Genomic DNA, 21,081 nt, shown 5'->3' with positions numbered 1-21,081 from the left:
AGCAGCGTCATATTATTTATTTGAAATATATTAGGCAGCTGAGCTAACTATTAATCAGGGGGAAACTTGTGGGCGCAGCTTCAGGGTGTTTCTCTGTGCCTCCTGACAGCAGTGATAAGAAATGCCCAGCAATTCACTCAAACCACATGGCTCACACTGATGATGTCATAGCTGAGCTGGGACAGCCCCTTCATTTCAGGAGAGAGAGAGAGAGAGAGAGAGGGAGAGATAGAGAGTGAGAGAAGGCTAAAAAGCACTCTCTCAGAGTGTGACAGAGAGAAGAAAACAAATGATCATCTTGCACTCTGATAGCCACTGAAAAAACTGACTTCTGATCAATCAGAGATCTGTGCAAAGCAGAAAGGGAAACTACCCGAACAAGACACGAAGAGAGGGAGGGAGAGAAGGAGCTAATTTATGGTATAACTGTCTGGGTCTGTCTGTAAGGAGTGGCCCACAGTCGACCAGAAGGGAGACTGACCATCTCTGTTAACCATGGGCAAATCAGGTAAGGGTGATATCCAGCTTTTGACAAGTTTGTGGTGAGTGAGTGTTGCCTGTTTAGTGCAGATCCCATTTTCCATTGGGTGTGACTTTGTCCAAGTTGCTGAAGTTCTCCAACAGCTGCCAGCTTGTTTCACTTTTACAATGTGGTTTTACTTCTGCAGCACACTCTTTCTCTCTCTGTCTCTCGATCACTTTTTTACTCGGTTTTCTCTTGTAAATGTTTGGCACGCCTTTGTAATTCTACATTTCTTTTCTCTCTGGTTTTCTCCATGTCTGTTGTTCTAAGTTTAGTTTGTATATTTCCATGCAATACTCTCGCATATAAATCATTTGTCAGGCCCTAAGGCTTGTGAGTGTGACTCAGTGTTTAATCTCGTATTATTTAGTGTGTGTGTGTAGGTGTAGGTGTGTAGGTGTGTGTGTGTAGGTGTGTGTGTGTGTGTGTGTGTGTGTGTGTGTGTAGGTGTGTGTGTGTGTGTGTGTGTGTGTGTAGGTGTGTGTGTGTTTGCATGCTTGTCTGCATAAGCCCATGATACCATGCAGTCAGTAGCATGACCTCAGTGTGATTCCATCCGTTCACAGATACCAACCTAGGGCTGTGTTCTCTGTGGGTGTTGTGGTTTAGATAATTAAGTAGATTAGGTTCAATCTGTCAGAGACATGTGGAACTTTTACCTAATACTTATGCTTTAAGTTTAATAACACAATATACTGTAAGGCCAGCCTCTTTGCATATCTAAAGTCGGAGAAGGCCTCTCGCATTGACAAAAAGAGAGAAGGCCCTTTGTTATCAATTTGCCTCTATGTAGGTATATATTTGAAGCTAGAAGCTATTTTTTCAGTTGCCACATGCCCTCAGTTTTCGTCACCCTGCTGGGTGCCCCACTCAGCCTTGGGTCTGCTAGACCACACAAATATACCTGGACTCTAACTGTATTTGTCAAATGAGAAATGATAACCTGTGTTTGGTATCATGTTAAAGGTTTCAATGTGAGAAATACAAGATTGTCAGTTGTAGAACAGTAAAGTTAATGCATATGATGTTTCTGTAACCTGGGATAATTTGTGCCCACTCTGGAGAAATAGGCCCACACCCCCTGCTCTCATGATAAGAGAAAACCCCTGGTGATTCGAAGGTCTCCAGATGTAATTGTCAGTTCCATGTAAATGTGGTTGGCTTCTCTGAGGTCTGGCCCTGCCTGGCCTCTTCTGGAGGAGGCCATTCCTCTGGCCTCTCTCTCTCTCTCTCTCTCTCTCTCTCTCTCTTTCTTTCTTTCTTTCTTTCTTTCTTTCTTTCTTTCTTTCTTTCTTTCTTTCTTTCTTTCTTTCTTTCTTTCTTTAGGGTTTATCTTATTTTCTTTATATTTTATGCACTGTTTTATCTGATATATTTGACATGTAACTTTGTTTTATTATTTGATAAGTTTATGCTAAAGTCTTGTTATTTGGTCAAAGTTACTTTGTACAATTAGCATCTAACTTGTTGAAGTGTATTCTCTGGGTTTACCTTTACCCTAAGTGATATTGGTTACATTTAAGTTTATGGTTTACTGGTTAATAAATAATACATATTTCTTCTCGTATGCCATGCCACTACTTTGCTACAGCTGATAAACTACTTGGTAAATATTCAAGGTCCATTTCTTAATTTTATGAAGTCGGATGAATCTTAGTTTCTCGCAATATTTAGTCCTTACCCTGTTCTGTCCTAATGCTCAAGACACGTTTAAACCTTTCTCTTGGCCAACGCAATTCTCTTCCTGAGGTGCGTCTTGTGCCCTCTTACAATACTACATTGTCTCACACCAAATACTATATTATGTTCAAAGTATAGTGGATAACATCTGTGTTTTCAAACATCTTCATTTGACAGAAACTGGTACACTGTATCTCTACTAGTGTTTTGTGCTATGTCACTCTCTCCTTTCCTCATCTGTATCCCTCTCTCCCTCCCTCTCTCCCTCTCTCTCTCTCCCTCCCTCCCTCTCTCTCTCTCTCTCTCTCTCTCTCTCTCTCTCTCTCTCTCTCTCTCACCTACAGCCTCTAAGGTGTTTGCTGAAGAGGTGCTGCACTCCCACAATGAGTACCGAAGGAAACACCAGGCCCCTCCCCTCAAACTCAGCAGCAAGCTCAGCCGAGAGGCCAGCAGGTGACACTCTCCTGCCGCCTCTTAACGCTCTCTTCACTTGATTGGATGCTGTCGAGTCCTGATTTATGCTCAGTGTTTAGAACAGAGCCCTGTCTTTACATTCGTTCATTTTGTCCATTTGTTTTTTGAGCATCTGAAAGCTTATGGATACAAATGAAACAGGGTGACGTTTGAAAAGGACCTTTCATTTTTTCCGTAAGAAAAGGGAGCATAAATCTAGCTTCTAAATCTAGTACAATATGATACACTACAAACTTCAAAGTGTCAACACTTTTCTTCTAGTCTAGTAGTTTCCCATACTAACAATTGTTCTGCATTTTTGTTTGTCATAATTATATTCTGTACTATCTGACCATGCAACAGTGTGAGTTCTCCCTCTGTCCCTCTCTACATGTGTATGTCTCTGTGTGTGTGCAGGTATGCTGAGAGTCTGGCCAGTACGAGGATCCTGAAGCACAGTGTTGAGTCCAGCAAGGGGAGCTGTGGCGAGAACCTGGCCTGGGCCTCCTATGATCAGTCAGGTACTCTCAATCACACCTTGCACACTAATGGGCTTCGATCAGTCAGGTACTCTCAATCACACCTTGCACACTAATGGGCTTCCTATGACCAGTCAGTCAGGTACTCTCAATCACACCTTGCACACTAATGCACAACCTCTATACACAAACTGACCTGGCTACACGTCATGCATAATTATTCTTTTTTCCCAGTTCTTTCTCTCTTCTAATCAATCTCATTCTCAAGTTACAGTGTAGGCTCTCACTCACTTGCCCTCACACACACACTCATACATGTGTGTGGTAGAGAGAGGGCTGGAATATAGTAATGTTTGGACAAAACGGGGACACCACAGATATAAGCATGGCCTTTTCAGAGGCATTTCCATGGGTCCTTTACCAAATACTTTGGTATCCCTGCTTACAATATTAACCTAGATCCTCATCTAAAATGACCCATTAAAGTAATGCTTTCATAATGTAGTAAATAGTAGTAAATACAGATGCACCTATCTCAGGTTGCATATTTAGGACCCAGTGAGACAACAAGAAATGGTGCTTTTGTCCAGCATGTCCTCAAAAAGTTGCTAAGCTACCTGACTACATACATACAGAGACAGAAAATGTCTCCTCTGTTCTCTTCCTCACTTCTGTCCTTCTTTCCCATAATCCTCTCCACTCTGCTTTTCCTTCTGTGAGACGCCAGCTGGGACTCATTTGTGTGTGTGTGTGTGTGTGTGTGTGTGTGTGTGTGTGTGTGTGTGTGTGTGTGTGTGTGAGAGAGAGAGAGCGTATTCACTGAAGCTGTGAGTTGACTGAAGTTGATGACTTAACACTAAAGGAATGTCCGCCCTGTCTAGGGACATTTGTTATGTTAAGGCAAGCAAGTTTAATGTTCGGCTCATATAATGGTTAGTTCAGTGCTGTAACCTGAACATATTACTGGCTTGTGTCCACTTACAATAACTTCCATTAAAAGTGAGTTGAGAAGATACGTTTAGCTGTATTTCAGTGCATTTTTACTGTCTGTACGATAATTACTGTTTAATTTCCAATGTGGTATTGATTGTCACTAAAGTAGTGTGTGTGTGTGTGTGTGTGTGTGTGTGTGTGTGTGTGTGTGTGTGTGTGTGTGTGTGTGTGTGTGTGAGTGAATGTGTATGCTTTGGTATGTGGGTTTCTGTGTTTTCTAGGAAAAGATGTGTCTGATCGCTGGTATAATGAAGTGCAGCAATATAATTTTAACCGTCCTGGCTTTAACTCTGGAACTGGTAAGCATTTACAGTCATCATCCCCACACACACACACACAAGGATGGTCAGTGTCTACTGTAGGCTCCAAAAACGTACTGCTTGAGTATGTATGTGGGTGCATGATTCACTGACACAATACCATTGGCCATTCCTGTGCTTGCTGTCATCACGCTGACAACTCCTTCCGTCTGTGTCATCACCTCTGTGAAACTGTGGGGGTGGAGGTTGGGGGGGGCTGGGTGGAGGTTGGGGAGGTGGGGGCTGGGTGGAGGTTGGGGAGGTGGGGGGGGTGGGGGCTGGGGGGGTCTCTTCTCTGCGCCGCGCCACCCCCCCCATCCTGTGAGATGTGCTGTCATCATGCTCTAAATATTTATCTTGGCTGACATACTCTGCAGCCAGCGCCATCAAGGTTTATGTTGAAACATGCACACAGACAGAGAGAGAGAGAGAGAGAGAGAGAGAGAGAGAGAGAGGGAGAGAGAGCATTCTTCAATTCATTTCTACCCTTCTTGTCACTGTTAATATCTTTCACCTATGCCTATGCCTTCACCAATTCCATTCAAACACAAAACACACACACACAGACTTATGTCTGCATCTGTACCCCCCACTCCATCTGCAACCCTGTACAGGTCACTTCACAGCGATGGTGTGGAAAAGCTCGCGCAAGATGGGCGTGGGAAAGGCCCAGGCGTCTGATGGCTCCACGTTTGTTGTGGCCCGCTACACCCCAGCCGGAAACATCATCAACCAGGGACATTTTGAGGCCAATGTGCTGGCCGCCAGGAGCTGAAGAGAACACCCAGGGAGATCGAGGCAACAGGAGCTGAAGAGAACACCCAGGGAGATCGAGGCAACAGGGGAGACAACGGAGGAAAAAAGACTCAAAACAAGTACAAGAGAGAAACAAGGAGAGAAAGACGGTACTTAGCAGGTCAACAAGAATGCAGTCTGTGAGACCGTGGGTCCATGGACCCCAATCAGCCTGTGGTAAGCTGTGTTCATGGCAGAAGATAGAAGACTTGAGGTTCACTCTTCAGACAAGTTCCGTGGTGCTGACTACCTACAAGGACATATACATACATTAGTGAATGAATGATTGACTTGAAATGACATGAAACACCCTGCACTCAGTATTATAACACAATCTGCATTTCATTCTTATCAAAAACACTGAAAATCTGTATAACTGAACTGTGTGTCTCAAGAGTACAGGCAAACAACATTATCTCCTTTGAAATGACTGTTGACAAATGAGAACTTGTTTTTACAATCATGACAAGTATTTTGCAAGTATTTTGAAAATTTGAATTAAGCATTACAAGATACGATTTCTCTTCAGAAGTGTTTGTTTGTATGTATGGAGATTTAAGTACTTAGACTGTTGCCACTTGATGTTGAATGTTCTAACATAAGCATTACGTATTTAGCAGTTTTTTCTTTTTTGATTGTCACTTGCACAAAACATACACTATGTCACTGTTCTCACATTGTCACTGAACTTATTTAAAATGTAATCTTCAATTAAAAACTTGAATAAGACCATTGTGAACACCATGCACATCAAGCAAAAGTGTATTTCTAATGGTTACTCCCATGACTGAACAGAGTGAAAATCTCATCTGATCAAAATCTGCAGAGACAGACAGACTGACTTTACAGAATCCATAAAAAAGGCCTTTTACAAATGCTAGCTGTATTCACAGATTACATGTTGTCAGCAAGAAAAGATGCCAGGATGCAGTCACATTTCTGCACTGTGACATACAGTATATTAATTTCATAAAACATATTCCCTGATTTAAGCTTAGTGGTTACATACAGTATATACTCAATTACTTCCCTACTTTACCGACCCATGTGAAGGCCTTGTCCAGAAGAGGGCACTACTGAGTAGTCATTTTGACTGAGTCCTTGTTCTAGTGGGGACCTGCTATGACTGGCTTTTCATGAGCATACATCTTGCTATATCTTTGGTGAAGATTGCAGCAAAATACACATATACACACACACACACACACACACACACACACACACTTCCAATGGGGGTGATAGAAACAGATGTTCAAACAGATGTCCTAAAGCATACTCTCCTTTAAAACAAGGGTGTATGTTTCTTTTACTGTATTATCATGTTTTTTTCCATCTTTCAATGTTTGCCGCTGTAACATTTAGAGGTATGTGCCTTTGCAGGGCATTTCCAGTGACATGCTGGCCATTTCCTGCTTTCCATTTCCTGCAGCATTACACTGCACACTCTAGAACCCCACCTGGGTGGTCAGCCGATATGTGGAGCACAGCTGGGTTTCAAGTGAGTTCCTGTCAGTGGGTAGAGCCCCAATTAATATTGCTATTCTTTCACACAAGCGTATGTTACAGACCACTTGGAGGTGCAAACAATATCAGAGTTTTGGTTCATTTGACCATCAGTTGACTTCGAAACAGGTGCCTTACTTTGGATAGACAATAGCAATACATCATAGGAGTGATTAATGTAGTAACTCAACATTTGGCACCTCCGATACGTCTAAAGACATCAAATACCACTTTATAGTTACCAAAATGATAGCCAAGGAGCCACAAGTGAACATACATGTATGGCTATGAAAAAGGTGCGTTCATTATACAAATAAACATGATAAAATACTTGTATAACCCTTGAGTCAGCTCCTTTTATGTGATCTCAATGGCAGTGCAGCATACGTTGCCTACAAATGCCCGTATGTTTGTGTGAAAGAATGATCTCCTATATCTGCAATCACATATAAAGATGTATAACACAGAAACACACACACACATACTGTACACACACACACACACACACACACACACACACACACACACACACACACACACACACACACACACACACACAAACACAAACACGCACACACACGCTGTCAGGCACAATCATCAATGTCATACAAAATATACTCCTTTGAGTGTTTATATAATTTTATTTAGCAGGAAATGGGATCAGTAGGGGTGCAACATAGCAGCGATATGGGCCAAAGTGTAGCCAGCAGGCTCAGGCAGGGTCTCCTCCTCTCACATGGTCAGCTCCTGGACAGATAGAAAGGGATGGACACAGAGTGAGGGGGAGAGAGGGAGGGAGGGATGGACACAGAGAGAGGGGGAGAGAGGGAGGGAGGGATGGACACAGAGAGGTGGGAGAGAAGGAGGGAGGGAGGGAGGGAGGGAGAGGCAGATCAAGAGAGTGTCAGGGGAGGTACGAAGAGAAACAGGAAAGGAGAGGCATATGGCAATCGAGTTGACTATACGAGCCGTAGTTTGAGAGATGGCAAGTGACAGCAGGTGAAGTCAGGCAACAAGCAAACATGAACTAAAGCTAATTTAATAACTTTGATTATTACTTTAGCTAATTTAATACCATGACAATGATCCTAAGTGGGTTAGCGATATGCTCCAACAGACCACATTAAAAGCTTTAGTTTATGCATTAGGCATTTTACTAGTTGCCCAATGTTCCTCTTTGCCTTTCATTCAATATTAAGAATTAACACTAAATGATCTGTGTATACTGGTGCAAATTCAATGATTATACAAAGTAAAATGTCCCTGATGATGAAAAACTAATCACGTGTAAGAGTTTGCTCTCTCGAACAATAGCTGCAGTTCCTCACCATAATGGCGTTGACGATGTCGTTCTTGTTGTGGCGCAGTGCACGGACAGCTTTAGCGCGGGACACATTAGCTTGAGCCATCACCAGCTCAATATCTCTCTGCTCCAGTCCTGCTTCATCCACCTGCAAAGGAAGAAAGAAAAGATGAAAGCAATAAGGAAAAGAAATCATCCACTATGGATACAGAGACGATGAGGTGTCAGGACATAGTGTATTAAGAGGTCATTTGAGTGGAGGAGATGGAACCACAATGAGGTGTTGCTATGGAGATGAGGGCTTGCTGGTGGGCCCGTTAATATGATGAGGTAGTGATGCAAGGTTGTGTAAGCATTGTAAGCAGTTGCTAAGATACACGGTCATGATGCCTGTCATGATAAGAAAACAGTTCCTGCTCAAACAAGCAGATACTGGATCTGATGTCAGCATGATGTGGAAAGGTTGGACGGTGACACAATAGCTGTGATACGTGGTGATGGAGGTTGTAATGCTGTAATGGTGAGAGGGGACTGTTGCGGCTGTTCCCACCTCTTCCTCCTCACTCTCCTCTTTGATGGTGAGGCTGGGGGGGACATCAGGGATGAGAGGAGATGGCTCCAGGGGCACCTTAAACTTCTCTGCAGCAGCCTTATGGACCTGCTGCGTCAGGTCCTCAATCTGCGAGGGGATGAGGGGAGCAAGGGGCACAAGGGAAGAAAGAAATACAAGACAGAATGATGTGGGATTATCCACATATATGATACATTCATATATATATATATATATATATATATATATATATATATATATATATATATATATATATATATATATATATATATATATAACCACAAAGAATTGTGGTGTACTGCAAAGTTTCACCTTAGCTTCTCCAAAGACAATGTAGATGTCAGAGGCAGGACTTTTGAAGACGTCAGGTCTGCTGATGACAAACAAGATGTTCTTGGACTTCCTGATGGTGATGCGGGTCACACCATGGATCTGTTTCAAGCCCAATTTAGACATGGCCTATAACGTAGAACGCACAGCATCATAAGCCCAGTTTGAATGTTCCAACAAAAGCATCTTTACTGTAAATATTACAGCAGAATGAGTTGTCACTCAAATTTACTCAGCTTGCAATCTTATATAAAGATGGGTCGAGTGTTATACAATGAGAAAAGTTATTTTATCCAGCGTGTCTGCTTTCTAGTTTAAGCTCTCTCAGTTGCCATTATTTTTTCTTCCACATTCAGTACCTGAAGGGATCTGCCTCACCTTGCGTGCTTTCTTCTCACTGCGACTCTGCTTCGCCTTGTTTAGATTCTCATCAGCAGGAGATGCAGAGGAACACTGAAAATTTAGAAGGGGGGAAAAAGAGAGGGAATTAGTAAGGAACTGTCTCACAGTGTCGGATAAAGAACAAGGGCAGAGATACTGAAGAGAAAGATAAAAAAGAAAGTGAGGAGGAAGAGAGAAAAAGAAAAAGCACAGCAAGGCAGAGTCAGATATTAATCATGGATGACAGAGGACTCAGATTGGATGATAGAGGTGTTTACTTGAGCTTGAACTTGAATGTACTCTGCCTAATGCCTCTGATTGGAACGGATCCCAATCGCCAGGCCATGCAGAGGCATTACATCACACACAAAATGGTTCCCTGAAAAGACATGGACCAAATGCCAATTCTGGTAAGAGGCTTTTACTAACCCTCTCTAGGGAGCCTGTATCCCTCATGCAGCCTACGGTCCTGTCTGTACATCTATATGCCACAATGGGAATTATAAGATAGATTGATGCATCAATTTCCAGTCAACATTTTGACACTTTTCTTATTTTTCCTCTGACTTATATAGTTTGTTGGATGCCTAGCATGTGTCTGCATTCCCCAATACCCTCTCATGTTTGTTGCCCCACTGTGATTTCTTCACTACCCAAGGCATTACATTTTTTATATCAGTTTATTGTTGGAATTATTGTCTTTATTTTTTATTTTTTCATTATTTGTTAAACCACAAACAGTGAAACTGAAGTAAAACAAAACACTGGTTCTCAGGAAAAGTGGCCTACAAACAAGCTTCTTCTCTACATCAGAGAAAGTCATCAATCCCAAAACTGTAAATCATGCAAGTGCGATGAAGTTGAACATATGGGAAGCTGGACATCCTCCCTGAAATATATACCTTCCCACTGACATCTGAGCGACCTCTATTTGGGTAGGAAACGTGAAAACACTATTCAAGATTAGATACAATAAGCTAATCCTTACATTGCCTCACAGTGGAGATATTTACATTGTTACAGCAGCAAAAGTAACAGCAATGCACATGGAATCATCACAACCTTCCAACAACAACAACAACAACAACAACAACAACAACAACAACAACAACAACACACCACAACATCAGCAAGGTTGCCCCTACTGCAAGATACTTGGACATGTACATGACCATGTGCTGTTGCATGTACTACAACAACAACAACAACAGGGTTGTTTCTTTCTTTGTGGGAGGATCCATGAAGCACCATGTAGATGCTCACCTGTGGATCCGATGGTCTGAGTAGTGCCCCATCTGGCTCCTCCAGCCCTGGAACCGAGGCATCACTGTCCGAGTCATTACAGGAACCCACTGGAGGAAGGAGAGGAGAAGGGATGTTAAAGAACAGAGGAAACCAACTAGAATTTATAGGAAGTGTGTCACAATTCAAGATATATATAATAAATGTTATTAAAGTTGGTTCATTATTGAGTAAATTAAGAGATACCGCTAGGCATGCAGAGATGCCAAGCTTGGAGTCCACTTACAATTGTTTCTGAAAGACACATCCATGGAGTCTGAATACTTGTCATTGTAACTGAGCGTGCAACCAGTCTGTCTGTATTTCTCGTTGTCTGGCAGATGTGTGACATGTGTTGAAGACTGAGGGGCGGCACTGGATGGTAGATGAGTCTTCTGATTGGACGAAGTAGACTGTATGGGCGTGAAGCTCTTTTTCTTGTTTCCTGGAGTATGACTGGGTAAATCATCAGTGCCATCTGTGGAGATGATGCTGTTTTTAACTGCATCTGTAAATGACCAGTAAAATATTCACAAAGCGTCCAACAAAAGAATCACATGTATAGATAATCATGGATGCACAGTGAATTTAAAGATTCAAACACGTTTACTGACAATTACAGGACTTCAGACAAGGCTTGTTATCTTTGGATGCTAGAATCTCAGTGTCATAGACTAATAAGGACAAGGTCTTACAATCCCAAGACACACACTCACACAAAAACAAATGAACACACTTACCTTTCCCGTGACTTTTTGTGGACTGTAGAGTAATCAGCTCTGCTTTCCCCTGCCCCTCTTTAAGGCTTTCCTGGACTGGAAATGATATGGTCTCACTGGTAGAGGAGACTGAAGGAGGGGTACGGGATACCAAAGACTGTTTTTTTGCTTTTGAGCTACGGATCTTTGGCTGACACTCTTGAATAGCAGTGTACAGATCTTCTTCTAGGTCGTCCAATGAGATGCAGGGAGATGACGAGGAGGCTGTAGGTAGGGACTGTGGAGGGGCTGGGGAACCTAGAGATGGTGTTGAAATGAGAAGGCTCGCACTAGACGATTGGACACTCTCAATGTGGTTGTCATTAATGTCTCTTGTGTTTCTCATTGGACATGCTACTTCTGGGGTTGCCTCTAATGTGTCACTAGTAAGGACTTCCCTTTCTGACGACTGCATCTGTGCTTCTATCGAGGAGGCTTCTGGGCTGGGGCTTTGCTTTTGAAGCAAGGGTTGCCTTTCATTTTCAAGACAAGATTCCACAACTACAGCTGAAATGGTCTGCTCTGACCTACTTCTTTCTAATGTTGTAAGTCTGCTTCTCCCAGTGTCAGGTTCCTCCTCTTTGGCTGAGGTGGCCTCATTAGCATCTGTTTGCTTTGTGACACAGTTGTCATGTACTTCTAGTTTGTCATCATGCTCTGTATGTTCCATTTCATCAAAGTTTGTTGGCTCCTTGTCCTCGGTACTCTTTTCATCCTGTAGGATGACAGAGTCTCTCGTAGCTGTGTCTTCCATCATGCTTAGCTCCTGAGGAGACTCCTTATTTGATTGTGGTTTCTGAACAGCTGTCACCTCATGCTCAATATGAAGTTGACTACATGTTCGACTCTCAGAGCACCCTTCACCTTTTATGTTTTCTTCATTGCCATGATTGGAACCAGGTTGTTTGCCAAATTGATTTTGTTTGGCCTCTGTTCTCTCTGTCTGAGACATGACCAAATCATGTGCAACTGTTTCTGTAATAGCTTCCTGTTTAGGAGATTCTTTTCCTGTGCACTCCTCATCAGAACTCTTCCCTGAGATTTGCACATCTCCCATGTCATCCTGTTCCCTAAAGGCCACAATAGTCTTTGGTGTGTCGATTTGTCTGCCAACATCCACTCCTCCTCCATGTTCCTTGGCTTCGCTTCTGGCACTGACAGTCTGAGAATCTTCCAATGTGCTGACAGTCAGTGTTTGTTCTTCTGCTGGGGACTTCTGGGTGGTGCTGGTTGATGCATCCTTGCTCTCTGCATCAATGATATTTGATGAAGGTGCTTCAGGCTTCCTGTCGATTGATTTCTTTTTGGGCTTGAAGTTGCCAAACGAACCTCCAGTTAATGAGAAGACCATGTCCTTTTCTTGCACAATAGGTTTACTCTCTGTCTGGATAACATGTCTGGTCATGTCAGCGTTTTGGTCCATGGAAACATTCAAATTGTTGAATGTGTCTGAGATGTCAATTGGCTTCTCAACCTCAGGCACATCTGGGGATGCTGACAAAGGAGTTGTGGGTAAATTCTCTGTTTTTTCATTGTTGACTCCAGCACCATCTATGCATAAAGTCTGAATGGAGGAGGTTTCAGATGCTTTATCATTGTCTGGCAGTGCCTCCTCTGCAGGTATATTTAGGGTTGTTGCCTCTCCTGCAGATAACTTTGAAACACATTCCTCCCCCGCAATATTTAATTCTGAGTGTGTTTCCTCTTTCAGCACATCATCTGAAAGAATGTTGAATTCCAGACATTTAGGCTTTGTACTGGATAACAACAGCATATCTGACTTTTCTGTGTAGCCTGCTGCGTCCTCTGTGTCTTTGTTGGATTGGTATGTTGTAAGGGAGCTTCTGTCCTGATTTTGAAGGTTGTTGATGTCATCCTCTGGAAACTGAGAGCTTCCGCCTTCCCCACCTCCTGCCTCTGATAGGTCCTCAATGGACTTCCAGCTAGCCAGATTAGATTCCAGAACACCAACATCAACATCTGTCATTTTCTCAGGCAGATCAGACAGACTGATGTTGTCATCTCCATCTCCAGTACTATCACAACTTGTCTTGGTAGTCAAAGAATTGGTGACTTCACACATCAGTACATTTTCTGCATCGAAATCACAGCACTCATTCAGTGATAATGCCGCCCCTGGAGTCCATGTTGTTGGGTGGTGTTCCTCCTTGGATATGTTGCTGTCCGAGTTCTCCTTCTTGGGTGAAATTGTGAGAATGCTGTAAGGTGAGCCCGACAGGTTGAGTGGGTCCAGACTAAAGTCATCTGCACCTGGCTGATTCTCTGAGAGGTTGTCCTGGTCAAGAAAACGCTCGGTTGGTGAGACATCTGCAGGCGTCAGATTGTCAGGGAAGTCAGAAAGCTCTGGGTAGGCACACACTGGGATATTGCTGGGACTGCAGTCATCTTTGGGATAGGCCAGCAACGGGACCCCTTTATTGAGGTCATTTGTGGCAGTCTCATCCAGGGGGATTTCAATTGGCTCAATGTTGCCGTTTTGATTATCAAGCTCCAGATCCATATTGAAATTAGTCTCATATCCCAGATCAGCTGCAGCAGCACCGAGGAGGCAGGGATCCAGCTTGCTGATGCTGTCAGCAGACTCCTGGATTGGTTCTGTGGGGAGTAGGTTTTCATCGATTGCAGTGAATTTTGCTGACTGCAACTCATCTGTCTGTGAAAGTTGCAAACCACTGTCCTCAGCTATTTTGTTGCCCATGTCTGTTGGGGGCTCATCTGACAAACTACTGTCTTTGCAGTCATTTTGTTTTGTTTCTTCTACAGGTGGTTGCATCTCCAATGGGGGGGCAGTTGAGTGTTCATTCTCTTCTGGGTGCATCTCCAACTGTTTGGTGTCGGGCAGAAACCGAGACTCAACACTGTTGTCTACTGGAGTTTGACTTTCCTTAGCAGGAGGGGGATCTGAGGACCCAGAGGATATCTCCATTTCGCTTTCACTCCCAGAGGATTCTGGGCGTGCATGGGCCGCAGCTACATCCTGCACAGGGTCATCTGGTCCAGGGAAGCTCTGGGCAAGTTCAGCATGCCTCTCTGTGCTGTACAGCTTCTCGTCCTCATCTCCGTTGTACGAGGCAGAATCCACTGACTCCTCAGTGTCATCTTGGTAGGCGAAGGACTCATCCACACCCTCGTTAATGGAATTCTCTGAGAGCGAGTTCAGGAATGATGCAGACGTGTCCTCCTCGGCAGGATCCTCAACCCCCTTCGCATCCTCTGGTGACACTCCTGTGGCCTCCTCTACCTCCACCACATTTTCCCCTTCCTCTTCCGCATCTTCTTCATCTTCACCGTCGTCCTCATCATCATCATCCACATCTCCCTCATCCTCCCCGGCCGCATAAGCATCAACATCATTCGCAGGCTCATCCTCGGTCGGGAAGAGAGTGATCTCCATCGCGTCAGCCTGGAAGATCAAACTGGCGTGTGGAGGCAGCATGGAGGCCAGGATCATTCCATCTCCGCATGGCCCATCGTCATTGGAGCATCCGTGGTAGTGTAGAGAGGGTGAGTTCATATCTCCATACAGGCTGTTGTTATCCGTGTCAGACACCTCTGATGAGCAAGTAGCAGGAGTCATGCTACCTGTGTCCGCAGTAACGGGGATGGCACCCATTGCCAAATGCTGCAAAAAGGGGAGAGAGGAGACCATCGCCGGACCAAAGTCCTCCTCGGGGCTAAGGGGAGCGTCATGTCTCGCAAAGTGTTCAGAGACACATGCATTCAGGTCAAACTCCAGATCTGCGTCGGGGTCATCATGATCATCTTCCCTGGGCACCTGGGGCTTCTCAGCAGCCCCTTGGCTTTCTGTAGGCACTGCAGAAACCTCACGATAATCCTGTTCCTTCTCCCCTTGCGAGTCTGTGCTCCTTTCATTGCAGCTTCTGTGTGGAGGTGAGACCTCTTCAGTCATCCACTGAGCTTGACATTCTCCTTCCTCGTCTTCCTCCAACCCAAAGAACAGGGCCCCAGGAGGCTTGCTCCTGGCGTCTACCTTTGAGACGCTGGCGCTGGTGTGGTCCTCTCCCATTTCGTCGCCGATCTCTGACAGCGAGCCCACGTAGCAGGCAGGTGCCTCCTGCAGCTCGGCCTCCGTGATCAAATTTGGCGAGCAGGAGTGGGAGGTGCTGGACGTGTAGGAGGATGTCCAGCTGCCCCCTTCGGCTGTAATGTAGGACCCAGAGGGGGACGTGGGAGGCGAGCACAGGTCAGAGGACTCGTCTGTGGGGGATGCTGGTCCTGAACTGAGGGACCCGGGCTGCCACTGGTTCCTCAGGTGCGAGCAGTAGGCCATCTTAATAGGCGTGGATGGAGCCGTGTAGTAGCGGTCGGGGTCCAGGCCGGGGAGCATGCCGACTCGTTGCGGGTCAACTGCATAGGAAGGTTCAGAAAAGGATAAGGAAGGCACTTCACCCTGAGACAGAGACAGAGACAGAGCCTCCACCTGCTCCTCCAGCAGGGGACCACCACTGCAATCTGTCCATCCCACACTCTCAGATTCCTTTGGCTCGAGGACAGGGCACTCCAGGAGCTGTGCTGTGGCCTCGCACTCCTCCTCTGGTGTTGGAGTTGCGCTCTCTCTGCGGTCCCGGACGTCGCTCTCTTGACCAGTGTCCAGACCGGCCTCTTCGCCCTCTTTCACCTGGCAGTCAAAAATAACTGTGGAGGCTGGGGTGGATGAGGCATCCTTACTCGCAAGCTCTTTCACGGACTCCGTCAGCTGTGACGGGAGAGGTGCTTCCTGCTTGTCCATGTTCCTCAGCAGGGTTTCCTGTCCCATGACCACGCGACTGTCCATGCTCTCTGGCTCCTGGTAGTCGCTCTCAATCTCCGCTCCCATCAGCACTTTTATTCTCTCCATCTTGACCGGTCCGCGCCGGCAGGGGCCTTTGCCAAAATTGCCGGTCAGGCGGCCCACGGTTCCGCGCCGGCCGTCGGAGTCGAAGCTAGCCCCCTCAGGCTGCGGCCGGGGGGCGCTGGTGCTGGGTTTTGCCATGACCAGCCGGGGTCCAAAGGGGCTGTACTGAGGCAACGTGAGCTGTGGAGATGTGCTGGGGGAAGGGGTGGAGCCACTGTCAGTGGGCGTGGAGCTGCTGTCAGTAGGGGTGGAGCTTGAAGAGCTGGAGGCATTTCTGGTCTTGTCTGAAAAAAATAGAGAAGAGAGAGAAAGAGAGAGAAGAGAGAAAAAAAAGACATTACATGACATATCACTGTGAATTGTTTAGGTACTAATAACAAAAATAAACTCCTGCTGTGGAGAGTGTGGGCTGTTGATATATTCTGATATCCGTGACCTATAGCTCTGTAAATATTCTTGTCTTCATCAACAAACGTCACCCTGGGATACCGCCCGACACATTGATGCTCACCTCAAAATGTCATCTAAATGTCACCTATAAAATATTCACCTTCATTCACCAGTTAATCTCTACAAATAGACCCTCAGTCACATTGGATCACGGTGTTGTCATGAAGTAAAATCATTATAAATGAGGACTTAACCTAAGTTTGTATGTGTGTGTGTGTGTGTGTGGGTTTGGGAGTCTTGGGCATGTGCACAACCTTGCGCGGACTGCAACTGTCCATTTCTGCAATAATAGGTAGTTTATCCATCTGGAAGCGACAATACCATGGTGACCCATAATCATGCAGTGCAGAAAGAATGGGAATAGCACAATGCATTCTGTGTTTGATCAGACCTGCCTAAGTGTGTAACACACTTCCATCAATGTTTGTGGATCTGTGAATCTTCCCCTGTGTTAAGGTCCAAATAAAAGCACTAACATGTGTGTGTGTGTGTGTGTGTGTGTGTGCGTGTGTGTCCATGCACATCCTGTGAAATTGGTATTACCGTTAACTAAAGAAGACGGCAGACAGACGATACTCTAGCTGCTAACTATCTTAATTAGTATCTCTGTCCCTGTCTTTTCCTGCTCAGCCAGGGCTTATTGCTTGCTTTACCCCTCCTCATCCCACCCCTTGAAATAGAGCTGCAATTACCTTCTGAGGTCATGTGTGAGCACTTGTATATGGAATTTGCAATATTAAAGGGACACCAGGCAACGTTTTTGTGTTAATTACTCATCTTCGTAAGTCGGTATATGGTTAAATGACCCATTACAAGCCGAATGAAGACTCTCTCGCCCACGAAGAATATCCCGCTTGCAAGTTCAGTGTAGGCCTATCGTACCCGCCGACCGAAGCAGGATCAGTTTACATCCTGCATCCACAGCACAGAGGCAGGCTAACGAAACGCTAGCGATTGTTGCAAACGTGTGTATAATGGCAGAGCCGGCGAAGAAGCAGCGAAAACCCTTGACGGAAGACGCAAAGAAAAGGAAAAGAGCTTCAGACCGAGCGAGGGGGAGTTTCGTAGATAAAAGGATCAGGCTTGCCTGGTGTCCCTTTAAAGAGAGAAAGAGAGAGAGAGAGAGAGAGAGAGAGAGTGTGTGTGTGTGTGTGTGTGTGTTGTAGGCACATAGTCGCCTGGTCCCCCAGCTTAGTGGGATAAACAGCAAAGTTGTCCTAATGTCTGAGGGGTAATTGGATGGCTGTTGGTGAGGAGAGAGCTGTTTCAGCATGGGGATAAAACTCAGACTGACAGACTAGATTCTGCAGGGCCAGACATACTCAGCAGAAAGCACGCGCACACACACACACACACACACACACACACACACATCCAACATTAATGATAGTGGGAAGGAACGGGCGAAGCAGAGTGAGCGAGCATTACATAAATAAATGTAGAGAGCACATTACTTCCCATAAACTAAATGAATGAACATACAGTCAACATATATTTAAAAATGTATATACTACATATCAACCAGCAGTGGTGGAGGAAGTACTGAACCTCAGTACTTAAGTAAAAGTACATATACACAGAGAAATATTTACTTTAGTAAAAGTAAAAGTACCACAATGACAACCCTACTTAAGTAAAAGTAAAAAGTACCTGCTTTTAAATGTACTTTAAGTATTAAAAGTAAAGTATTTGCATAATGATTTATTCTCTTAATATCTATATTCTAAAAGGAAAAATCAGTATGGGCTGTGGCATTTTAATTAAGCTAGTTTTAGGTTATACTCGACTAGATAGTTTTAAGTTCATGCAATTGTGCTTACCATCTGTGGCCCAGTTTACATTCTGACCTACAATTCTAGAGACTGTAATTCTGGTTATCTACTAGGGTGATCTGCTGAGTAATATCATTCAGCAAAACACGAGAGCCTGAAGTTTAACGGGGTAGACAAGGGAAACGTCGGGTGGATCGTAATGCCAATTATGCTGATTGAACAGAAAAGTTGCTGAAAAAGGTGTCTTTATGGTTAAGTTCAGTTTCACTTGCCCAGACGCATAGACATTGAATGAGCGCTCACGTTACTACCCCCCAATTGTAGGCTATGCATCTTTATTTAATCACACACAAATAAGGAATATTTCCTAATCTGGAAAATGTTATGTTTTTTCCGGCCACCGGTTAATTAATAGTCTACCATTAATTTGTGCCGCAAATGATCAGACGTGTGACAGAAGCATGGGCATAGCCTGTAACTTCGCTGATCCGCGGATAGCAATCTCATCGGAGAGGAGGCCCTAACGCTGCAGATAACAGACAGAGAAAGGCACAGAACACAGTTGCATGTACAGTGTAGCCATGGGTCTGGTGAATATAGCCTACTGAATGCAGATGGCTACAAGCTCACGCTTTGCCTGGTCTAGACTAGAAGCTTATGTTTCTAAGAATGCACGTAGCGCTCCAGAATATTTGGTAGCAACCCCCCGGTAAAACAAACGTGTTTGTCAGAGAGAAAAAAAAACTGATCATAAAATGTATCGTAAAAAGGAACGATGGTGTTGTAGAAATGTAGCGGAGTAAAAGTACAGATAATTGTAGTGATGGGGACGAGACCGCCTATGCCTAGTCCGAGTCAAGACCGAGTCTTTGAAGGGTCGAGACCGAGTCTGTTGGTTTTCAAATACAGTCGAGTCCGAGTCAAGACCGAAGTCTTTGAGGAAGCAAGTCCGAAGTCGAGACCGAAGTCCTTTAGAGTCGAGACCGAGTCGAGACCAAGACCATAAAAAAATTCAGTTTTAATATTCATAATTTAATATCACCCCAGTTAATAATCAACAGTTAGGCCTACAGACTAAGCTAGATTGGGAATTGTTTAGAGGAGCAGTCTTAACGTCTTAATATGGACTATGCTGACCTACAGACACTCACCGGCAGCAGAGCCATAGAAATAAATAAACGGCTCTGACGGCAGTATCTTTGCATTGCACCATGGGATGTCATTTTTTAAATAATGCGGTCAACATTGCATTTTATTATTATTGTTGTTATGTGTTGTCTGTTTTTTTATATGAACATAAAAAATGCGTTGGTCTCAAGGACTCGGTCTGAAATTACGAGTCCTTCTCCTCCCACTGTGGTCCGAGACCGAGTCAAGACCGAGTCTTTGAAGGAACGAGTCTGAGACGAGACCGAGAAAGCAGAAATTGGTCTCGAGACCGGACTCGAGTCCGAGACCGGACTCGAGTACTACATCACTAGATAATTGCTGTAAAATGTAACGAAGTAAAAGTCAAAAGTATGCACTATAAATTTTACTTAAGTAAAGTACAAATACGTGGAAAATTTACTTAAGTACAGTAACGAAGTATTTGTACTTCGTTACATTCCACCACTGTCAACCAGTACAGTACATACAGTATACACATATTTGTGCAGTGACAGAAAGAAGGAGTGTTTGAGTGAGTGGTCACAGCAGCGAATGAGGGACCCCGATTGTGTCACCTAGTCAGTAATCTAACACCAGTGTGACATGACTCTATGGAGGTGATAATTACATGTCATTACATTCACGTCAGACCACCAGACCACTAAAAGCCTCATGTGAAAAGCCATTCAGTCCTATGGGGCTGTGACTTACAGCAGCGCTTTATCTAACCCAGTGACATGACATAATTGCTGAGATGTCCAGTACTATACATTATTATATATCTGTACTCTTCTACATATTTTTTTTCTGTCAGTACCTCCCTGCCTGTTATGCTGCCCAACCACGTACCTATGCTATGCGTACTTATTTGAGCTAGAATTCTAATACAATATGGATCATACATCTGCAGCAGGAGTGACCATGTAGACCAAAAGGAAACCTAGAGTAGCTTGTTCCATATAACAACCAAAAAAGTGTTTCATGATTTCTATAAGACAGATACAATTTAAATATTGTCGCTGTACTGTATTTGTACAAAATAATACAACAGAACACATTCTACTATTGACATAATTTGTCTGATGATGGACAATCTATCGAACGGAAGATATCTGACACAATGAGGTCACTGGTATGAAGGGTGAAAATGAGACCTGACGCCACGTCTTGCACTGTGCCAGGCCAGACGCAACAGAGTGACTGTATAACAACACAGATATGACCCTGTTTCCTCTGCAAGGAAATGTAGACCACTGTTGATGAAGCCAGTGTAGACCCCTATGATGCCTGGGTTACACGCACCACAGGTTATGTCCTAGTAGGCCTAGGCTTATTTTGAATTTGTTAATTGTTAATTTGATAGAAAACAACAACAAAAAAATACCGGACATATTACAAGTAACCCTTAGAGGTTGGTGATGGTGAACATCCACTTGTAAATCCCTGCCTCTCTCTCTCTCTCTCTCTCTCTCTCTTTCTGCCACA

At 44.3% G+C, this 21,081-nt stretch overlaps 2 protein-coding genes across 2 annotated transcripts in view; one reads left to right on the top strand and one right to left on the bottom strand.

Annotated features, from left to right (window-relative positions):
• Nucleotides 1-200: 200 nt before the first annotated feature.
• On the top strand, nt 201-5,968 carry glipr2l (GLI pathogenesis-related 2, like). The gene is made up of 5 exons (XM_048261972.1): nt 201-508; nt 2,548-2,656; nt 3,074-3,177; nt 4,350-4,427; nt 5,042-5,968. Exons 1-5 carry the CDS (start codon nt 496-498, stop codon nt 5,200-5,202), a joined length of 465 nt encoding a protein of 154 aa, XP_048117929.1. The 5' UTR covers nt 201-495; the 3' UTR covers nt 5,203-5,968.
• A 1,378-nt stretch (nt 5,969-7,346) lies between these two features.
• Nucleotides 7,347-21,081, bottom strand: part of nacad (NAC alpha domain containing) — a 19,216-nt gene continuing 5,481 nt past the window's right edge. The window contains exons 2-9 of the mRNA XM_048261971.1: nt 11,332-16,509; nt 10,839-11,099; nt 10,574-10,662; nt 9,308-9,382; nt 8,912-9,058; nt 8,579-8,707; nt 8,054-8,176; nt 7,347-7,472 (exon numbers count right to left, since the gene is read on the bottom strand). Of these exons, the coding sequence (XP_048117928.1) occupies nt 7,458-7,472; nt 8,054-8,176; nt 8,579-8,707; nt 8,912-9,058; nt 9,308-9,382; nt 10,574-10,662; nt 10,839-11,099; nt 11,332-16,509 (6,017 nt within the window). The 3' untranslated portion in view covers nt 7,347-7,457. The remainder of the gene's footprint in view (nt 7,473-8,053; nt 8,177-8,578; nt 8,708-8,911; nt 9,059-9,307; nt 9,383-10,573; nt 10,663-10,838; nt 11,100-11,331; nt 16,510-21,081) is intronic.

This window comes from Alosa alosa, chromosome 13 (assembly GCF_017589495.1).
Source record: "Alosa alosa isolate M-15738 ecotype Scorff River chromosome 13, AALO_Geno_1.1, whole genome shotgun sequence".
NCBI classification, from domain to species: Eukaryota; Metazoa; Chordata; class Actinopteri; order Clupeiformes; family Clupeidae; genus Alosa; species Alosa alosa.
Note: the sequence above shows the minus strand (reverse complement) of the source record. Positions and strands in the feature narration are given on the sequence as shown.